At 38.0% G+C, this 21092-nt stretch overlaps 1 protein-coding gene across 1 annotated transcript in view; it reads left to right on the top strand.

Annotated features, from left to right (window-relative positions):
• dgkaa (diacylglycerol kinase, alpha a) overlaps positions 1 to 21092 on the top strand; it is a 51982-nt gene that overhangs the window by 19138 nt on the left and 11752 nt on the right. Inside the window, 8 exon segments of the mRNA XM_034136127.1 lie at positions 5052 to 5178; positions 8277 to 8351; positions 8667 to 8716; positions 8803 to 8877; positions 11286 to 11402; positions 18996 to 19113; positions 19755 to 19843; positions 19934 to 20053. Coding sequence (XP_033992018.1) covers positions 5052 to 5178; positions 8277 to 8351; positions 8667 to 8716; positions 8803 to 8877; positions 11286 to 11402; positions 18996 to 19113; positions 19755 to 19843; positions 19934 to 20053 — 771 coding nt within the window.

The following is a 21092-nucleotide window of genomic DNA, read 5'->3' as shown; positions in this document are numbered from 1 at the left end:
AAATAATGACTTAGTATCTCTAAATAATGACTTAGTATCTCATAATAATGACTTAGTATCTCCTAATAATGACTTAGTATCTCTAAATAATGACTTAGTATCTCAATAAAGGTCTTAGTATCTCCTAATAATGACTTAGTATCTCCTAATAATGACTTAGTATCTCCTAATAATGACTTAGTATCTCCTAATAATGACTTAGTATCTCTAATAATGACTTAGTATCTCCTAATAAGGACTTAATATCTCTAAATAATTACTTAGTATCTCCTAATAATGACTTAGTATCTCCTAATAATGACTTAGTATCTCTAAATAATGACTTAGTATCTCCTAATAATGACTTAGTATCTCATAATAATGACTTAGTATCTCCTAATAATGACTTAGTATCTCTAAATAATGACTTAGTATCTCCTAATAAGGACTTAGTATCTCTAAATAATGACTTAGTATCTCCTAATAATGACTTAGTATCTCTAAATAATGACTTAGTATCTCCTAATAATGACTTAGTATCTCATAATAATGACTTAGTATCTCTAAATAATTACTTAGTATCTCTAAATAATGACTTAGTATCTCCTAATAATGACTTAGTATCTCCTAATAATGACTTAGTATCTCCTAATAATGACTTAGTATCTCCTAATAATTACTTAGTATCTCCTAATAATGACTTAGTATCTCCTAATAATGACTTAGTATCTCCTAATAATGACTTAGTATCTCCTAATAATGACTTAGTATCTCTAAATAATTACTTAGTATCTCATAATAAGGACTTAATAATAATGCAGCATCAGCTCTGAAGGAGAAAGTCTCCTCTCTATTCTGTGGAGTCAGGAGAGGGAGAGGGAATCCTGATGATCGACTGCTACTGTCTGATCAATAACTGGAAGAGATGCTTTATGTGATGGGAGATCACATACTGTCATAAAGTACAGGAGAATGGCTTTTCAATCACACGGGGAAATGTGGTGCAGCATAATAACCAGAGGTGGAAGAATACTTCATTAAATGGAAACACCTCAATGGCTTCTTATTGCATGATAAGGACTAAGTAATGAATCTTAAAATAATAACGTATCTCAAAAATAAGGACTTTAAATCTCCAAATAATGACTTATTAACTTAAAATCATTACCTAGTATCTTGAAATAATGACTTAGTATCTCAAAATAACGACTTAGTATCTCAAAATAATGACTTAGTTTCAGAAAATAATGACTTAGTTTCAGAAAATAATGACTCAATCTCTTAAATAATGACTTAGTATCTCAAAATAATGACTTAGTATCTCTAAATAATGACTTAGTATCTGAAAATAATGACTTAGTTTCAGAAAATAATGACTTAATCTCTTAAATAATGATTTAATATCTCTAAATAATGACTTAATATCTAAAAATAATTACTCAATATCTCAAAATAATGACTTAGTATCTCCTAATAATAATTTAATATACCGAATAATGACTTAGCATCTTAAAAAAAGGTCTTAATGACTCAAAATAATGACTTAGTTTCTCAAAATGGTGTCCTCTGGGGGCATTATTTTTATTATTATTATTATTATTATTATTATTATTATATATGTATTTCTGGGGCAGTCTGTCTCAACATAGAGATGGAATAATGTCAGCAAGAAATGTGTTTATGGTTCATCTTCCCCGAGGATCAGTTTGCTTTTCGCCCTGCAGCGCGACATCATGAGAGGAGACAGATGGACAGAAATCCTCATTTAGACGCTTTTTTATTTATTTATTTGTGTTTTTGTGTCATTGAAAATCCTTTTGCAACCACTCCAACTTTGTGAATTGGATTAATTGTGTGTGAGAGCTTTTGGAAGCTTTTAAACTCAGAGTGGATGCTCTTAAACTTCATGACTGTAACGCTCATGTGTTTGTTTTCTGAGAGAATGACACGTCAAATATACAAGATTTCACACGGCGGCAACTTCCCTTATTCTCAGAAGAGATAACACACACACACACACACACACACACACACACACACACACACACAGACACACACACACACACACACACACCACACCACCACACACACAGACACACACCAGACACACCAGACACACCACACACACCACACACACACACACACACACACACACACACACACCACACACACACACACACACATACACCCCCACACACACACACACACACATACACACAACACATACACACACAACACACACAACACATACACTGACACACAAACACACACACATACACACACACACACACACAGCACATCTCACACACACACATACACCCCCCACACACCACACACACACACAATACAACCCCCACACACACACACACACACACACACCACACACACACACACACACACACAATACCAGCCACCCCCACACACACACACACACACACACACACACACACACACACACACACACACGACACACACACACACACATACAACCCCCACACACCACACATACGACCCCCCCACACACACACACACACACACACACACACACACACACACACACACACATACACCCCACACATCACACACCACACACACACACACACACACACACACACACACACACACACACACACTGATAGTTCAAACATTGAATTTGTCTAGTCATGAGATTATATCATGTCAGGATTATATAGGCCAAAATAATTGCCAAATATCACTTAAAATAATGACTAACTGTAGTATCTCAAAGTAAATATCTCAAAATGATGACTTATTATCTTAAATGATGACTTAATATCTCATAATAAGGAAATGACTGCCGGATCTTTCTGTTTCATCACAAGGCAACGGTTTCATGTTATTTCCTTTTAGTCTCTAGACAGATTCTAAAAGCCGATATTTGCAGTTTTCCTGTTAATGGAGATTCACCACAATGAGCTCACTGTAAACAACAACACCACAATGAGCTCAGTGTAAACAACAACACCACAATGAGCTCAGTGTAAACAACAACACCACAATGAGCTCAGTGTAAACAACAACACCACAATGAGCTCACTCTCCAGAGATGGGAAGTAGTGCAGTACAAATACTTCCTTACTGTACTTTCTACTTCTTACATGTTGAACACAAATACCTGTACTTTCTACTTCTTACATGTTGAACACAAATACCTGTACTTTCTACTTCTTACATGTTGAACTCAAATACCTGTACTTTGGGTTCTACTTCTTACATGTTGAACACAAATACCTGTACTTTCTACTTCTTACATGTTGAACACAAATACCTGTACTTTCTACTTCTTACATGTTGAACACAAATACCTGTACTTTCTACTTCTTACATGTTGAACACAAATACCTGTACTTTCTACTTCTTACATGTTGAACCCAAATACCTGTACTTTCTACTTCTTACATGTTGAACCCAAATACCTGTACTTTCTACTTCTTACATGTTGAACCCAAATACCTGTACTTTCTACTTCTTACATGTTGAACCCAAATACCTGTACTTTCTACTTCTTACATGTTGAACACAAATACCTGTACTTTCTACTTCTTACATGTTGAACCCAAATACCTGTACTTTCTACTTCTTACATTTCCCAAACAGGCTGGTTCCTTTAGTTTGAATGTGTGTTTGGTGGCGTGATCATTATTATTTAGAGTCATTGCGTGCCTATTGATTTGAACACGATCCGTGTATCCATCATTTCCAGAGGCCTGTACTACGAAGCTGGATGTTCTCTTAGCCGCTGATTTCAGGGAAAACTTGGGCTTTCCGGTCCTACGACGCTGGTTCTCTTTTTAGCGGGCTAGATCTCCATGGTAACTTATGCTGAGCGGCTAACCTCCTCGGGAGGAGGTTTGGTTGCAGGCTAAGAGATCAACTCAGTGAAAGCACCGCCTGCTGACCAATCAGAGCTCCGTGTGCGGAGTTTAAAGCGATCAAGTCATATTACAGGATAGAGGAAATACAGAAAAACTGCCGTTGCAGGAAAGACGGCCGGCAAAAATCAACTGACTGTGTGAACGTGAAAATTAATAGAATATCCCCTCCCATCTTCAGAGCAATCTGACTATTATAACATTAGCGTTAAGAAAGCTTACTTAAATATCTGCCACGACATAAGTAACCGGATCAGAGTAACATTACGTACAGTCCGCGGCACTGTGAGTGCAGACGTCGATGTGTCCCATTATCATTCATATCATATCACATCATAATGTATCATATATTTCCTTATCTGAGTCAGCTGAGCCGGATCTGGCCGTGCAACACTCACAGTGTCACATACTGTATGCAGAAGTATTATTTTAAGCAACACATTAAGTTGACGAAACACTCGAGTCAAATGTAATTAAAGTCAGATCGTGTCTTAGACGGGGCAGTGATTTCATAAACCTGTTAATGTACGCATTCAAACACTTTTTCTGTTACCAGCTGTATTCACCTTGCAGGTGCAGCTATGTGGCTTTGATCCTGGATAAAGTGTTTAAGTCATGGATGTTTAAAGTTTAACTTCTTCATATTTGACTAATATTAAAGTTCACTTTTCATTCAGGAAGTATGACGCTGCGCTGTCAGTACGCTTGTCCATGTTTGTGATTGGTCGAATGCTCCAAATACCACCCCTTTCATGTGAACGCGCACCTAACTAGATAGGACACGGCGGCTTGAGCGATCCACTTGATAACCAGCGTCGTAGTACAGCTTAGCGAGAGAGCGTATGTTTTGGATTGGGCCAACCGGCTAACTCAAACATATCCAGGTTAAGTTGAACCAGCTTCGTAGTACAGGCCTCTGGTCTTCTCTAAAGAAGAGGGACCAATGGAAACGTTGTCATGTTGCCGTTGTTCAGCATGGAAACATTCATTAGCTAACAATGACATTATTGTTCTATTAATATAAAGGGAGGTCAGGTACTCTTTAAAACAGCTGCTAGTTATGGGTACTTTTTACTGAAGTACATTTCAAAGCCTCTTTACTTTTACTTGAGTAAAGGATGTGTGTACTTTTGCCAGCTCTGCTCAGAGTAAACAACAACACATGTCTTCCCGCTGCAGTGCATCGACGAGGAGGGCTTCCGTCTGTTTCTGAAAACCTACTTGGAGGTGGAGGACTTTCCTGTGGATCTCTGCCAGAGACTCTTCCTCTCCTTCCAGAACTCTGAGCCTGGGAAGGAGGACGCCAGTGAGACACACACACACACACACACACACACACACACACACACACACACACACACACACACACACACACACACACACACACACACACACATACACACACATACACACACACACACACACACACACACACACACACACACACACACACACACACACACATGCCCTTATCATTTTACACCATGGCCTATTTGGCGTCCCCTGATTTACCCCCGAGTGTGTTGAGTGTGTGTGTGTGTGTGTGTGTTGAGTGTGTATGTGTGTGTGTGTGTGTTGAGTGTGTATGTGTGTGTGTGTGTTGAGTGTGTATGTGTGTGTGTGTGTGTTGAGTGTGTATGTGTGTGTGTGTGTGTGAGGAGTGTGTGCAGATTTCACAGTAACCAGAGTCCTCATAGATGTTGAAACTAAGTCATTATTTTGAGACACTAAGTCATTTTGTAAAGATACTATGTGCTTATTTTGGGATACTAACTCGTACTTTTTAGATATTAAGGCGTTGTTTTTAGGGTAGTCATTATTTTGAGATAATAAGACATTATTTTGAGATAGTGTGTGTGGAGTGTGTGTGAGGAGTGTGTGTGAGGAGTGTGTGTGAGGAGTGTGTGTGAGGAGTGTGTGTGCAGATTTCACAGTAACCACAGTCTCTTTTCTGCAGAGAAATTCTTCCTCAGAGATTATGAAAAATGTCATTATTATGAGATTTTAGTATCTCAACAGAAATTACAAAGTAAGTCAACATTTTTGGAAATGTAGACATTATTTTGAGACAGTAAGTCATCATTTTAAGATATTAAGTAGTTGTTTTGAGATAATAAATACTTTTTCAAAAATATTCAGTCATTTTCTGAGAAACTAAGTAATTATTTTAAGATATGAAGTCGTTATTTTGAGATATTGTGAGGAGTGTGTGTTTGTGTGTGGAGTGTGTGTTTGTGTGTGGAGTGTGTGTAAGTGGAGTGTGTGTAAGTGGAGTGTGTGTAAGTGGAGTGTGTGTAAGTGGAGTGTGTGTAAGTGGAGTGTGTGTAAGTGTTCCTCAGAGATGATGAAAAATGTCATTATTATGAGATTTGAAGTCATTGTTTTTAGATATATCATTTTTTTATATATAGTATCTCAACAAAAATGACATATTAAGTCAATACTTTTAGGTAAAGCGTCATTAATTTTTGATACTAAGTAATTATTATGAGATACTAATTCATAATTTTAAGATATTTACTCAGTATTTTGAGATAATGTGAGAAGTGTGTGTGAGGAGTGTGTGAGGAGTGTGTGTGACAAGTGAGTGTGTGTGAAGACAGTGTGTGAGGAGTGTGTGTGTGAAGACAGTGTGTGTGGAGTGTGTGTGGAGTGTGTGTGAAGACAGTGTGTGTGAAGACAGTGTGTGTGGAGTGTGTGTGAAGACAGTGTGTGAGGAGTGTGTGAGGAGTGTGTGTGACAAGTGAGTGTGTGTGAAGACAGTGTGTGAGGAGTGTGTGTGTGAAGACAGTGTGTGTGGAGAGTGTGTGTGAAGACAGTGTGTGTGAAGACAGTGTGTGTGGAGTGTGTGTGAAGACAGTGTGTGAGGAGTGTGTGTGGAGTGTGTGTGGAGACAGTGTGTGAGGAGTGTGTGTGGAGTGTGTGTGAAGACAGTGTGTGAGGAGTGTGTGTGGAGTGTGTGTGGAGACAGTGTGTGTGTGTGTGTGTGGAGTGTGTGTGAAGACAGTGTGTGAGGAGTGTGTGTGGAGACAGTGTGTGTGAAGACAGTGTGTGAGGAGTGTGTGTGTGAAGACAGTGTGTGTGAAGACAGTGTGTGTGGAGAGTGTGTGTGAAGACAGTGTGTGTGAAGACAGTGTGTGTGGAGTGTGTGTGAAGACAGTGTGTGAGGAGTGTGTGTGGAGACAGTGTGTGAGGAGTGTGTGTGGAGTGTGTGTGAAGACAGTGTGTGAGGAGTGTGTGAGGAGTGTGTGTGACAAGTGAGTGTGTGTGAAGACAGTGTGTGAGGAGTGTGTGTGTGAAGACAGTGTGTGTGGAGAGTGTGTGTGAAGACAGTGTGTGTGAAGACAGTGTGTGTGGAGTGTGTGTGAAGACAGTGTGTGAGGAGTGTGTGTGGAGTGTGTGTGGAGACAGTGTGTGAGGAGTGTGTGTGGAGTGTGTGTGAAGACAGTGTGTGAGGAGTGTGTGTGGAGTGTGTGTGGAGACAGTGTGTGAGGAGTGTGTGTGGAGTGTGTGTGAAGACAGTGTGTGAGGAGTGTGTGTGGAGACAGTGTGTGTGAAGACAGTGTGTGAGGAGTGTGTGTGTGAAGACAGTGTGTGTGAAGACAGTGTGTGTGGAGAGTGTGTGTGAAGACAGTGTGTGTGAAGACAGTGTGTGTGGAGTGTGTGTGAAGACAGTGTGTGAGGAGTGTGTGTGGAGACAGTGTGTGAGGAGTGTGTGTGGAGTGTGTGTGAAGACAGTGTGTGAGGAGTGTGTGTGGAGTGTGTGTGGAGACAGTGTGTGAGGAGTGTGTGTGGAGTGTGTGTGAAGACAGTGTGTGAGGAGTGTGTGTGGAGACAGTGTGTGTGGAGACAGTGTGTGAAGACAGTGTGTGAAGACAGTGTGTGAGGAGTGTGTGTGAAGACAGTGTGTGTGGAGTGTGTGTGTGAAGACAGTGTGTGTGGAGTGTGTGTGAAGACAGTGTGTGAGGAGTGTGTGTGAAGACAGTGTGCGTGGAGACAGTGTGTGGAGACAGTGTGTGTGGAGTGTGTGTGGAGACAGTGTGTGAGGAGTGTGTGTGGAGACAGTATGTGAGGAGTGTGTGTGAAGACAGTGTGTGAGGAGTGTGTGTGGAGACAGTGTGTGAGGAGTGTGTGTGAAGACAGTGTGTGAGGAGTGTGTGTGAAGACAGTGTGCGTGGAGACAGTGTGTGGAGACAGTGTGTGTGGAGTGTGTGTGGAGACAGTGTGTGAGGAGTGTGTGTGGAGACAGTATGTGAGGAGTGTGTGTGAAGACAGTGTGTGAGGAGTGTGTGTGGAGACAGTGTGTGAGGAGTGTGTGTGGAGACAGTGTGTGAGGAGTGTGTGTGGAGACAGTGTGTGAGGAGTGTGTTCAGGTCTCTCAGTAACAGCCTCTCTTCTCTGCAGAGGAAGTCTTCCTGAAAGATGTTTCGTGTTATTTCTCTCTGCTGGAGGACGGGCAGCCGAGAGACAAGCTGGAGTGTGAGGACTTATCTTATCTTGTCCTTAATAATGTGATTTGTTCCACTTAAATGTCCCTTTTCAATAATGACCATACAGTATTGCCTAAACTTTGTACAATTGGACATCTATACATAAATATACACGTGTTATTTACGCTATGTATTCATACACATTTTGAACAGCAGGTTTTATTTACAAGACAAGAATACACTTTTTGAACATGAACTAGAAAATGTATTTGACCAGTAGAGGAGTGTGTTATTGATTATTGTGCAGGGTAACGCTGAGAATAAACTTATATAATACATAAATAATAACCTTTTCTGTCTTTAGTCGCTTTCAAGCTGTACGACAGGGACGGTAACGGCGTCCTCGACAGCTCGGTACGTTAGAGAACATTTTTTGTAGGTGTTTTTAATTTGTATAATTCGAGGCGTAATACTAAAAATAAGTGTTTTTGTTGCGACAGGAAGTGGACAGGATCATAGCTCAGATGATGCACGCTGCAGACTATCTGGGATGGGATGTTTCAGAGCTGAGGCCGGTGAGTGCCAACACACTGAACTCTGATGTAAACGTCAATACAAACACAACAAACAGACATGCAGCTCAGTCATTTGAGATACTGAGGCATTTATTTAAGATACTAAGTCATTATCTAAGATACTAAGTCATTATTTTAAGATACTAAGTCATTATTTTAAGATACTAAGTCATTATTTAAGATACTAAGTCATTATTAGGAGATACTAAGTCATTATTATGAGATACTAAGTCATTATTTAAGATACTAAGTCATTATTTAAGATACTAAGTCATTATTTTAAGATACTAAGTCATTATTATAAGATACTAAGTCATTATAATGAGATACTAAGTGATTATTATAAGATACTAAGTCATTATTTAAGATACTAAGTCATTATTATAAGATACTAAGTCATTATTATGAGATACTAAGTCATTATCTGAGATACTAAGTCATTATTTAAGATACTAAGTCATTATTTAAGATACTAAGTCATTATTTTAAGATACTAAGTCATTATTATAAGATACTAAGTCATTATAATGAGATACTAAGTCATTATTATAAGATACTAAGTCATTATTATGAGATACTATGTCATTATAATGAGATACTAAGTCATTATTAGGAGATACTAAGTCATTATTATGAGATACTAAGTCATTATTTAAGATACTAAGTCATTATTTAAGATACTAAGTCATTATTTTAAGATACTAAGTCATTATAATGAGATACTAAGTGATTATTATAAGATACTAAGTCATTATTTAAGATATTAAGTCATTATTTAAGATACTAAGTCATTATTTAAGATACTAAGTCATTATCTGAGATACTAAGTCATTATTTTAAGATACTAAGTCATTATTTAAGATACTAAGTCATTATTATGAGATACTAAGTCATTATTTAAGATACTAAGTCATTATTATGAGATACTAAGTCATTATTTAAGATACTAAGTCATTATTTAAGATACTAAGTCATTATTTTAAGATACTAAGTCATTATTATAAGATACTAAGTCATTATAATGAGATACTAAGTGATTATTATAAGATACTAAGTCATTATTTAAGATACTAAGTCATTATTATAAGATACTAAGTCATTATTATGAGATACTAAGTCATTATTTAAGATATTAAGTCATTATTTAAGATACTAAGTCATTATTTTAAGATACTAAGTCATTATTTACGAGATACTAAGTAATTATTATGAGATACTAAGTCATTATTTTGAGATACTAAGTCATTATTATGAGATACTAAGTCATTATTATGAGATACTAAGTCATTATTATGAGATACTAAGTCATTATTTAGAGATACTAAGTCATTATTATGAGATACTAAGTCATTATTTAAGATACTAAGTCATTATTAGGAGATACTAAGTCATTATTATGAGATACTATGTCATTATTAGGAGATACTAAGTCATTATTATGAGATACTATGTCATTATTAGGAGATACTAAGTCATTATTATGAGATACTAAGTCCTTATTATGAGATACTAAGTCATTATTATGAGATACTAAGTCATTATTATGAGATACTAAGTCATTATTTAGAGATACTAAGTCATTATTATGAGATACTAAGTCATTATTAAGATACTAAGTCATTATTAGGAGATACTAAGTCATTATTATGAGATACTATGTCATTATTAGGAGATACTAAGTCCTTATTATGAGATACTAAGTCATTATTAGGAGATACTAAGTCATTATTATGAGATACTAAGTAATTATTATGAGATACTAAGTCATTATTATGAGATACTAAGTCCTTATTATGCGATACTAAGTCCTTATTATGAGATACTAAGTCATTATTTGAGATACTAAGTCATTATTTAAGATACTAAGTCATCATAATGAGATACTAAGTCATTATTTGAGATACTAAGTCATTATTTAAGATACTAAGTCATCATAATGAGATACTAAGTCATTATTTGAGATACTAAGTCATTATTTAAGATACTAAGTCATCATAATGAGATACTAAGTCATTATTTGAGATACTAAGTCATTATTTAAGATACTAAGTCATCATAATGAGATACTAAGTCATTATTATGAGATATTAAGTTATTATTATGAGATAAAAACTCATTATTTTGAGATGCTACGATGCTAACCCACTGACTGTTGATAAAGAGTTTTGGAGTTACGGTAAAGGATCCGTCTCTACTTCCTTGTTCCTTGAACGTAAACAGAAATAGGAACTTTAACCCCGCGCCTCTAACAGTAAAGATATACATTTGTTTGCTCAACATATACAGTTTATGGCGGCGCTGGTGAATCATTGTCTGAGGGTTGGAATGAAGATAAGCTTCTCTGCAGCTCCTAACCTTCCCATGCACGCTATCGTTCTGAGTGACACGGTGCTTGTTGTGTTTCTCAGGTTCTGAAGGACATGATGACGGCGATCGATGCCGACAGCAGCGGCACAGTGTCTCTGGACGAGTGGGTGGCGGGCGGCATGAACAACGTGCCTCTGCTGGTGCTGCTGGGGCTCAAGGTACCTCAGACAGGAAGCACACAAACATCATGGACACAGAAATCATATCTTCCGGATCTGGAAAAGCCCCAAAACACTTTAATGAAATTTGGAAAATCGTGAGAATTTAGCGAAAAAGCCACCGTATATATTTTTTTTAAACATTTATTAGAACAAGTTCCTTGACAGTGAGTCTCACACAACGTGGTACAGATACAATATCATACTGTTATATACAAATATATATATATAATATTATCAAAAAAGTACAATATATAATAGTAATTATCAACAAAGCACAAGAAATATAAAAAATATATAGTCCAATTAGAGGCTTACCAAATACCTTACAGCAGGTGACCATTTCTCTAAATACACTTCCATCTTGAGTTGTAGCTTCGTTGTTACATTTTCAATACAGTTTACAAAAAGCCACCGTATTTTATTGTGTTTTTCAAATAACACTTACCGAATCTTCTATGAAAAACATTTCACATTACGTATCATCACTTCAGGAACATAGTGACAGGCTATTGGCTAGCGCTCCAACACATTGTACATGATGACATCTCTAAGCAGGTTGACCAATCACAACAGAGCCGAACAGCTAACCAATCAGAGCAGACTGGGCTCTGGTTTCAGACAGAGGGTGAAAAGAGGTGCTGCAGCACAGACAGTATGAGAAGAATAAAGAGCTTTTTGAACATTAGAGCATGGAGACATGTAGAGACACTATATACTGATATACACCTGAACATCAGCAGGAGAGGACTCTTTAAAGTAGAGACACTACATACTGATATACACCTGAACATCAGCAGGAGAGGACTCTTTAAAGTAGAGACACTACATACTGATATACACCTGAACATCAGCAGGAGAGGACTTTTTAAAGTAGAGACACTACATACTGATATACACCTGAACATCAGCAGGAGAGGACTCTTTAAAGTAGAGACACTACATACTGATATACACCTGAACATCAGCAGGAGAGGACTCTTTAAAGTAGAGACACTACATACTGATATACACCTGAACATCAGCAGGAGAGGACTCTTTAAAGTAGAGACACTACATACTGATATGCACCTGAACATCAGCAGGAGAGGACTCTTTAAAGTAGAGACACTACATACTGATATACACCTGAACATCAGCAGGAGAGGACTCTTTAAAGTAGAGACACTACATACTGATATACACCTGAACATCAGCAGGAGAGGACTCTTTAAAGTAGAGACACTACATACTGATATACACCTGAACATCAGCAGGAGAGGAGTCTTTAAAGTAGAGACACTACATACTGATATACACCTGAACATCAGCAGGAGAGGACTCTTTAAAGTAGAGACACTACATACTGATATACACCTGAACATCAGCAGGAGAGGACTCTTTAAAGTAGAGACACTACATACTGATATACACCTGAACATCAGCAGGAGAGGACTCTTTAAAGTAGAGACACTACATACTGATATACACCTGAACATCAGCAGGAGAGGACTCTTTAAAGTAGAGACACTACATACTGATATACACATGGACATCAGCAGGAGAGGACTCTTTAAAGTAGAGACACTACATACTGATAAACACCTGAACATCAGCAGGAGAGGACTCTTTAAAGTAGAGACACTACATACTGATATACACCTGAACATCAGCAGGAGAGGACTCTTTAAAGTAGAGACACGACATACTGATATACACCTGAACATCAGCTGGAGAGGACTCTTTAAAGTAGAGACACTACATACTGATATACACCTGAACATCAGCAGGAGAGGACTCTTTAAAGTAGAGACACTACATACTGATATACACCTGAACATCAGCAGGAGAGGACTCTTTAAAGTAGAGACACTACATGCTGATATACACCTGAACAACAGCAGGAGAGGACTCTTTAAAGTAGAGACACTACATACTGATATACACCTGAACATCAGCAGGAGAGGACTCTTTAAAGTAGAGACACTACATACTGATATACACCTGAACATCAGCAGGAGAGGACTCTTTAAAGTAGAGACACTACATACTGATATACACCTGAACATCAGCTGGAGAGGACTCTTTAAAGTAGAGACACTACATACTGATATACACCTGAACATCAGCAGGAGAGGACTCTTTAAAGTAGAGACACTACATACTGATATACACATGGACATCAGCAGGAGAGGACTCTTTAAAGTAGAGACACTACATACTGATATACACCTGAACATCAGCTGGAGAGGACTCTTTAAAGTAGAGACACTACATACTGATATACACCTGAACATCAGCAGGAGAGGACTCTTTAAAGTAGAGACACTACATACTGATATACACCTGAACATCAGCAGGAGAGGACTCTTTAAAGTAGAGACATAACATACTGATATACACCTGAACATCAGCAGGAGAGGACTCTTTAAAGTAGAGACACTACATACTGATATACACCTGAACATCAGCAGGAGAGGACTCTTTAAAGTAGAGACACGACATACTGATATACACCTGAACATCAGCAGGAGAGGACTCTTTAAAGTAGAGACACTACATACTGATATACACCTGAACATCAGCAGGAGAGGACTCTTTAAAGTAGAGACACTACATACTGATATACACCTGAACATCAGCAGGAGAGGACTCTTTAAAGTAGAGACACTATACTGATATACACCTGAACATCAGCAGGAGAGGACTCTTAAAGTAGAGACAACTACATACTGATATACACCTGAACATCAGCAGGAGAGGACTCTTTAAAGTAGAGACACTACATACTGATATACACCTGAACATCAGCAGGAGAGGACTCTTTAAAGTAGAGACATAACATACTGATAAACACCTGAACATCAGCAGGAGAGGACTCTTTAAAGTAGAGACACTACATACTGATATACACCTGCACATCAGCAGGAGAGTACTCTTTAAAGTAGAGAAACTACATACTGATATACACCTGAACATCAGCAGGAGAGGACTCTTTAAAGTAGAGACACTACATACTGATATACACCTGAACATCAGCAGGAGAGGACTCTTTAAAGTAGAGACACTACATACTGATATACACCTGAACATCAGCAGGAGAGGACTCTTTAAAGTAGAGACACTACATACTGATATACACCTGAACATCAGCAGGAGAGGACTCTTTAAAGAAGAGACACTACATACTGATATACACCTGAACATCAGCAGGAGAGGACTCTTTAAAGTAGAGACACTACATACTGATATACACCTGAACATCAGCAGGAGAGGACTCTTTAAAGAAGAGACACTACATACTGATATACACCTGGAGACATGTCCCAGGAGAGACCGTTAAACACCTGAACTTTTGAAAGAGCATCCAGAACATTCATCTGTTTATATATATCAATATTCCAAGTACTTGCTGTGTTATTGTGTTGCTCTGTTGGAGGAGCCTGTGACCTCAGATTGTCATTGATATATCTCCACTGTAGCTATGTACACATGACAATAAACACCTTGAACCTTGAGTCTAGATGAGGTGGGGAAGTTTCATGGTGATATCTTTTAGTTGAATATGCTCTCCTTCTCGCCTGCACTGCACAAAACACTTCAAATATGCACTCAATATTGAACTAATCAATGTTTTTGGCCAAATGAAAGTGCCTGAAGGCTGCAGCCTCCTGTAAGTACGTTATTAAATGTGGGCCAGGATCCTGCAGAGTAAATGGAAACCATAAAGCTCTCTGACGCTGCAGCGCTGAGAAAAAAGGACATTACCACACCCTGCAGCGCTGAGTCAGCAGAAATGTAGAAGGGCGGAGAGAGGCAGCGTTTCACAAGAGCTGTACAAACACAACGTGTACCACCTGCTGTAAAGACATGTAATATATCTGAGAGAAACACGCCGGGTCCTGCACGACTTCACGGAGAATATCTGTGACCTTCAAAGGACCTTTAATATAACATTCATAGTTTACTGTAAATGTTGTTTATTGTGTGAAAATACAATACTTGTGGCAGAAAGAGATCCTTTAATTAAGTGAGTATATCAACACAGCAACGTCCTAACAAATACTACGTAAATGTATATAAGTATACGCAGCAAAGTGTAGTTTCAAGTATTTTATAAACGTCATCATTAGATCAACGTTTATGGACTTTTACCTAAATGATTAGTGAAATAATCAGAGATGGAAGAAGTACTCAGATCATGTACTTGAGTAGAAGTAGAAGTACTCAGATCGCGTACTTGAGTAGAAGTAGAAGTACTCAGATCGCATACTTGAGTAGAAGTAGAAGTACTCAGATCGCGTACTTGAGTAAAAGTAGAAGTACTCAGACCGCGTACTTGAGTAAAAGTAGAAGTACTCAAATATTGTACCTGAGTCAAAGTAGAAGTACTCAGATCTTGTACTTGAGTAGAAGTAGAAGTACTCAGATCTTGTATTTGAGTAGAAGTAGAAGTACTCAGATCTTGTATTTGAGTAGAAGTAGAAGTACTCAGATCGCGTACTTGAGTAGAAGTAGAAGTACTCAGATCGCGTACTTGAGTAAAAGTAGAAGTACTCAGACCGCGTACTTGAGTAAAAGTAGAAGTACTCAGATATTGTACCTGAGTCAAAGTAGAAGTACTCAGATCGCGTACTTGAGTAAAAGTAGAAGTACTCAGATCTTGTATTTGAGTAGAAGTAGAAGTACTCAGATCGCGTACTTGAGTAAAAGTAGAAGTACTCAGACCGCGTACTTGAGTAAAAGTAGAAGTACTCAAATATTGTACCTGAGTCAAAGTAGAAGTACTCAGATCTTGTACTTGAGTAAAAGTAGAAGTACTCAGATCTTGTACTTGAGTAAAAGTAGAAGTACTCAGATCGCGTACTTGAGTAAAAGTAGAAGTACTCAGATCTTGTACTTGAGTAAAAGTAGAAGTACTCAGATCTTGTACTTGAGTAAAAGTAGAAGTACTCAGATCTTGTACTTGAGTAAAAGTAGAAGTACTCAGGTCTTGTACTTGAGTAAAAGTAGAAGTACTCAGATCTTGTACTTGAGTAAAAGTAGAAGTACTCAGATCTTGTACTTGAGTAAAAGTAGAAGTACTCAGATCTCGTACTTGAGTAAAAGTAGAAGTACTCAGAACTTGTACTTGAGTAAAAGTAGAAGTACTCAGATCTTGTACTTGAGTGAAAGTAGAAGTACTCAGATCTTGTACTTGAGTAAAAGTAGAAGTACCAGAGTGTAGGAATACTCTGTTACAGTAAAAGTCCTGCATTCAAAATGTTCCTCAAGTGAAAGTAGAAAAGTATTCTCATCAAAATATAGTTAAAGTAGCGACAGTAAAAGTAGTCATTGTGCAGATTGGTCCATTTCAGAATAATATATATGATATGTTTTATAATGATTGATCATGAAAGTGTTCTCAAAGCTGGTAAAGGTGCAGCTAGTTTGAATGACTTTGTATACTGCAGGGTAGCTTGTGGATTTACTCCAGGTGGAACTAAAGTCTGATTTAACACTTGGTTATATTTCACATCATTCATCCACATCTGTGAAGTAACTAAAGGTATTAAATACATGTAGTGGAGTACAAGTACACCATGTACGTCTGAACTGTATTGGAGTAGAAGTACACAGTAGCCTAACATTGAGATACTAAAGTAAAGTACAAGTACCTCAACATTGTATACTGAACTACACCACTAGAGTGAATGTACTGAGTGTCACAGCTTTCTGTGTGTTCCCTCTCTTCAAACTGAAGGCTCTGTAATCAAACCCAGCTTCACAGCTCACTGTCTATCAGTGAGCTGTGAAGCTGGAGAGGAACTCATTGTACCCTCAGAGTTTTCTTAATGTGTCTGATTATTCAAATGATTTCTGAATACAAGTCTGAACAAGAAGTACCACCAAGAAATCTGCAGACACAAGTTAAAGAAGTCCTGCTGAGAGAGGAGGAGAGGCACACCCTTTAAGGATCTGTCATGTGATCATGTACATGTTGTGCACACTGCAGGTGAATAGGGTGAACATTTTAACTGACAGATATCACCATGAAACTCGCCCACTTTATTCCTGACATTAACACGATCATCTTTGACATTACAAGTTTTCTGACATGTTGTGTTCAACATATGCAAATGAGGGGTTATGTTATGCTAATCTAGTGAAATAAACTCCTGAGTGAGGATTGTGGATGTTTTCTTTGCACTAGTCTGAATAAAGACATGTTATAGAAGCTAAAAACCCCAAATCTCTCACTTTAATGTGTCTGTATATCTGTATGCAAAGCAGCTCAGTAGTGTGTTAATGTGTCAGGAATGTAAAAGCCTCGCTCTGTGGTCTGAATAGTCAGATATCAACATGAAACTCGCCCACTTCATTCCTGACATTAACACAATTATCTTTGACATTACAAGTTTTCTGACATGTTGTGTTTAAATATGCAAATGAGGCTTTATGTAATGGCAACTTTAGGTGAATTTAGGAGAAATCTGCAGACACAAAAAGACACAGTTAGTGAAATAAACTCCTGAATGTGGAGTTTTCTCCCACTAGTCTGAATAAAGACATGTCATAGGAGCTGAGTAACCCCACATCTCTCACTGTAATGTGTCTGTATGTAAAGCAGCTAAGTCGTGTGTTAATGTGTCAGGAATGTAAAAGCCTCGTTCTGCCGCTCTGTGGTCTGAAACCGAACAATGCCAGGGACTTCCCCCTCCGGCTATTTCCAGACCCTGCTGCACATTTGAAGCCCCGGGTGCATGACCCCCCCCCCCCTCCCCCCTCCTGCAGAAAGTGATGCATCGTGTCAGGAATAAAAACATTTGAGTGTGTAATCCGGGGATAAGCGCCCGCCGCCCTGCAAACACATCATAAAAAGACTAAAAACAACCTTTAATCTTGTGTGGAGAACTTGAGATTACAGTATAATATCCTGCCGCTGCGCCGTGTGTCTATATATAGATATATATATATAGATATATATGTTTTAATATTCAACAGTGCAATACATCACTGCTGTATTACACTGGGCATTCATTAGTAGTGTTATAAGTACTAACACATCATTATAAATATTGTACTATTTACATATTTATTGTTGCGATACAATGTGCACATTATTGCTTTTTTATATATATTTCTTTTCAGTTTTTGCAGACTTTTTTACTACAACTATTTAACATTTGCATTTCTTGATTTATTTTTTTATTTTATTTGAATATTATTTCATTGCACATTTTTTATTTGACTTTTTATAATTATATATATTTATTATTATATTTTATTTGTTTGTTTATTGCACAATTTGACTTTTTATCGATGTCAATATTTTTATTTTATTATATTTTAATTCGTTATTGCACATTTTTTCTTTAACCTCTAATATTTATATACTTTTTTAATTACTTTATAATAGTTTTCTACTGCACATTTTTACCCTAACTTCTTATTATTTATTTTATTTTAAATAAAAAAAACTATTAAATACAAAAAAAAATACAATTAATAAAATAAAAAAAAATCTGTTAAATTAAATTAGAAGAAAAATAAATATAAAATACCAAAAAAAAGCACAATAAAACCATGAAGTGATTGTGAAGCGTCACCTGAGTGTTTGTGTGCTCCCTGCAGATGACGCAGCAGGACGGGCAGCACCTCTGGAGGATGAAACACTTTAATAAACCCGTCTACTGCAACGTGTGTCAGAGCATGCTGCTGGGCATCAGGAAGCAGGGGCTGTGCTGCACCTGTGAGTCCCTGAACGCACCATGAGAGGGCGACGCTGCGTACAATAGTTATCAAAAACATTTCATAATCATTTACCTATGAGTCAAAGCAATTTGATATCATTTAAGTATCACTTTATATGTCAGCTTCAGTCCGGTTTACAACTTCCAAATGATTACTTTTCTGAATTTTTGTCTCATATATTCCAGTTTCTTTAAAAAATGCCACTGTTTTTGATTTTTTTTAAAAGGCAATAATGTTCTGTGAATACAAGGGGGGATTTCTATATGTTTTCAGTGTGAGTTATGTCACTTATTGACAACATTGATTTAGATTTATGTTATATATGTGCAGGAAAACCAGAGAAAATGCATGTTTTTGTCCCATAAGTCAAGAAAAACTGGTGAAAAGAAGTGAAAAGTTACATTTAAAAATAGAAATTATACTATATTTAATACATAGAAAGCAGGATTCATGCTGTAATGGCTGTGGGATTAATAAAATGCTGTTTTAATGGGTTTACACACGTTATTATTATTATTTATTATGAAAGGATCTGGCGTGTCACTTGCAAATCATTGAAAAAAAAGCAAATTGTAAAAAGCTGAAGATGATGCATTAGACTTAAATGTATAATAATGTGACCGTGTGTTGTGTTTCCAGGCTGTAAATACACGGTGCACGGCCGCTGTGCCAACAGGAACCCGGCGCCCTGCACACGGACCTATGTGAAGTCCAAGAAAGAAACCGGGGTATAAAAACGTTCTCCGTCGAATTAAAACACGTTCCTCTGTCTGAGCTGATTTTAATGTTACATCTCAAATATTCTTCTCACTTCTCAGGTTCCTGCTCACGACTGGGTGAGTGGGAACTGCGACTCGAGGAAGTGTGAGAAATGCCAGAAGAAGATCAAGAGCCTGCAGGGACTGACGGGGAAACACTGTGTGTGGTGCCACAGCATGGTGAGAAGTACAGTGAGCAATAAGAGGAGACGCTCATTCTGGGTATCAGTCACTACAGGTCCCCAATCATACTGTTCTTCATCAATATATCACAGGTCTCAGATATATACAGAACCTGTCTCTGATTGGCTGAAACACCAAACAGATCATTGCAGCATTACCCATAATCCCCTCTGTTTCAGCCCTGTTTCCAAAGTGCTGATTCGCTGTCTGTTACTTTAGATGAAAATAAGGAGCCCCTCCCCACGCCCCTCTGAGAGAGATTTGGTTACAAAGAACACATTAGCCGCTTTCACACTAAGTACTTTGCCGTACTTAGTGCCAGCACTTAGTGGCCAGCACCCCCATTGCACTAAGTACAGATCACGTTCACACGGGAATAAGTTCCCTGAGGGAAGATTACGCAAATGAAGCCGCTGACGTCACTTCTTCTTCTGCTTTGGGTTTACTGGCAGGCCGCAAACCACTTCACGGCGTATACATTACATTACATTACATTACATGTTAGACGCTTTTATCCAAAGCGACTTATATACTCAATACTGTGGACAATCCCCACAGGATCAATTTGGGGTGAAGTGTCTCAGGGACACAACGACATGCTGACTGCAGTGGGGTTTGAACCTGTGCTCCCTTGATCCGAACACCAACGCTCTATCCACTGCACCACACGCCTCCCGTATACTGCCACCCGAAGTCCCCGAGATCCCCTTAGTTGGGGTCTTTCTTCAGTAGAAGCCTTCCGAGTAAATCGCCAGAACGCCGACACCTCCTCATCTCCACCGCTCCCATGTTTTGTGTTGTTGTTACCTTGGTTGCTGATTGGCTAATGGTTACACAAGACAACACATGTTGATGTAGAAGAGACATGAAGAAGAGGGGACACATGTTGATGTAGAAGAGACATGAAGAAGAGGGGACACATGTTGATGAAGAAGAGACATGAAGAAGAGGGGACACATGTTGATGAAGAAGAGACATGAAGAAGAGGGGACACATGTTGATGTAGAAGAGACATGAAGAAGAGGGGACACATGTT

The sequence above is a fragment of the Trematomus bernacchii genome, unplaced genomic scaffold (genome assembly GCF_902827165.1).
Source record: "Trematomus bernacchii unplaced genomic scaffold, fTreBer1.1, whole genome shotgun sequence".
NCBI classification, from domain to species: Eukaryota; Metazoa; Chordata; class Actinopteri; order Perciformes; family Nototheniidae; genus Trematomus; species Trematomus bernacchii.
This window is presented reverse-complemented; position numbering and strand designations above follow the sequence as displayed.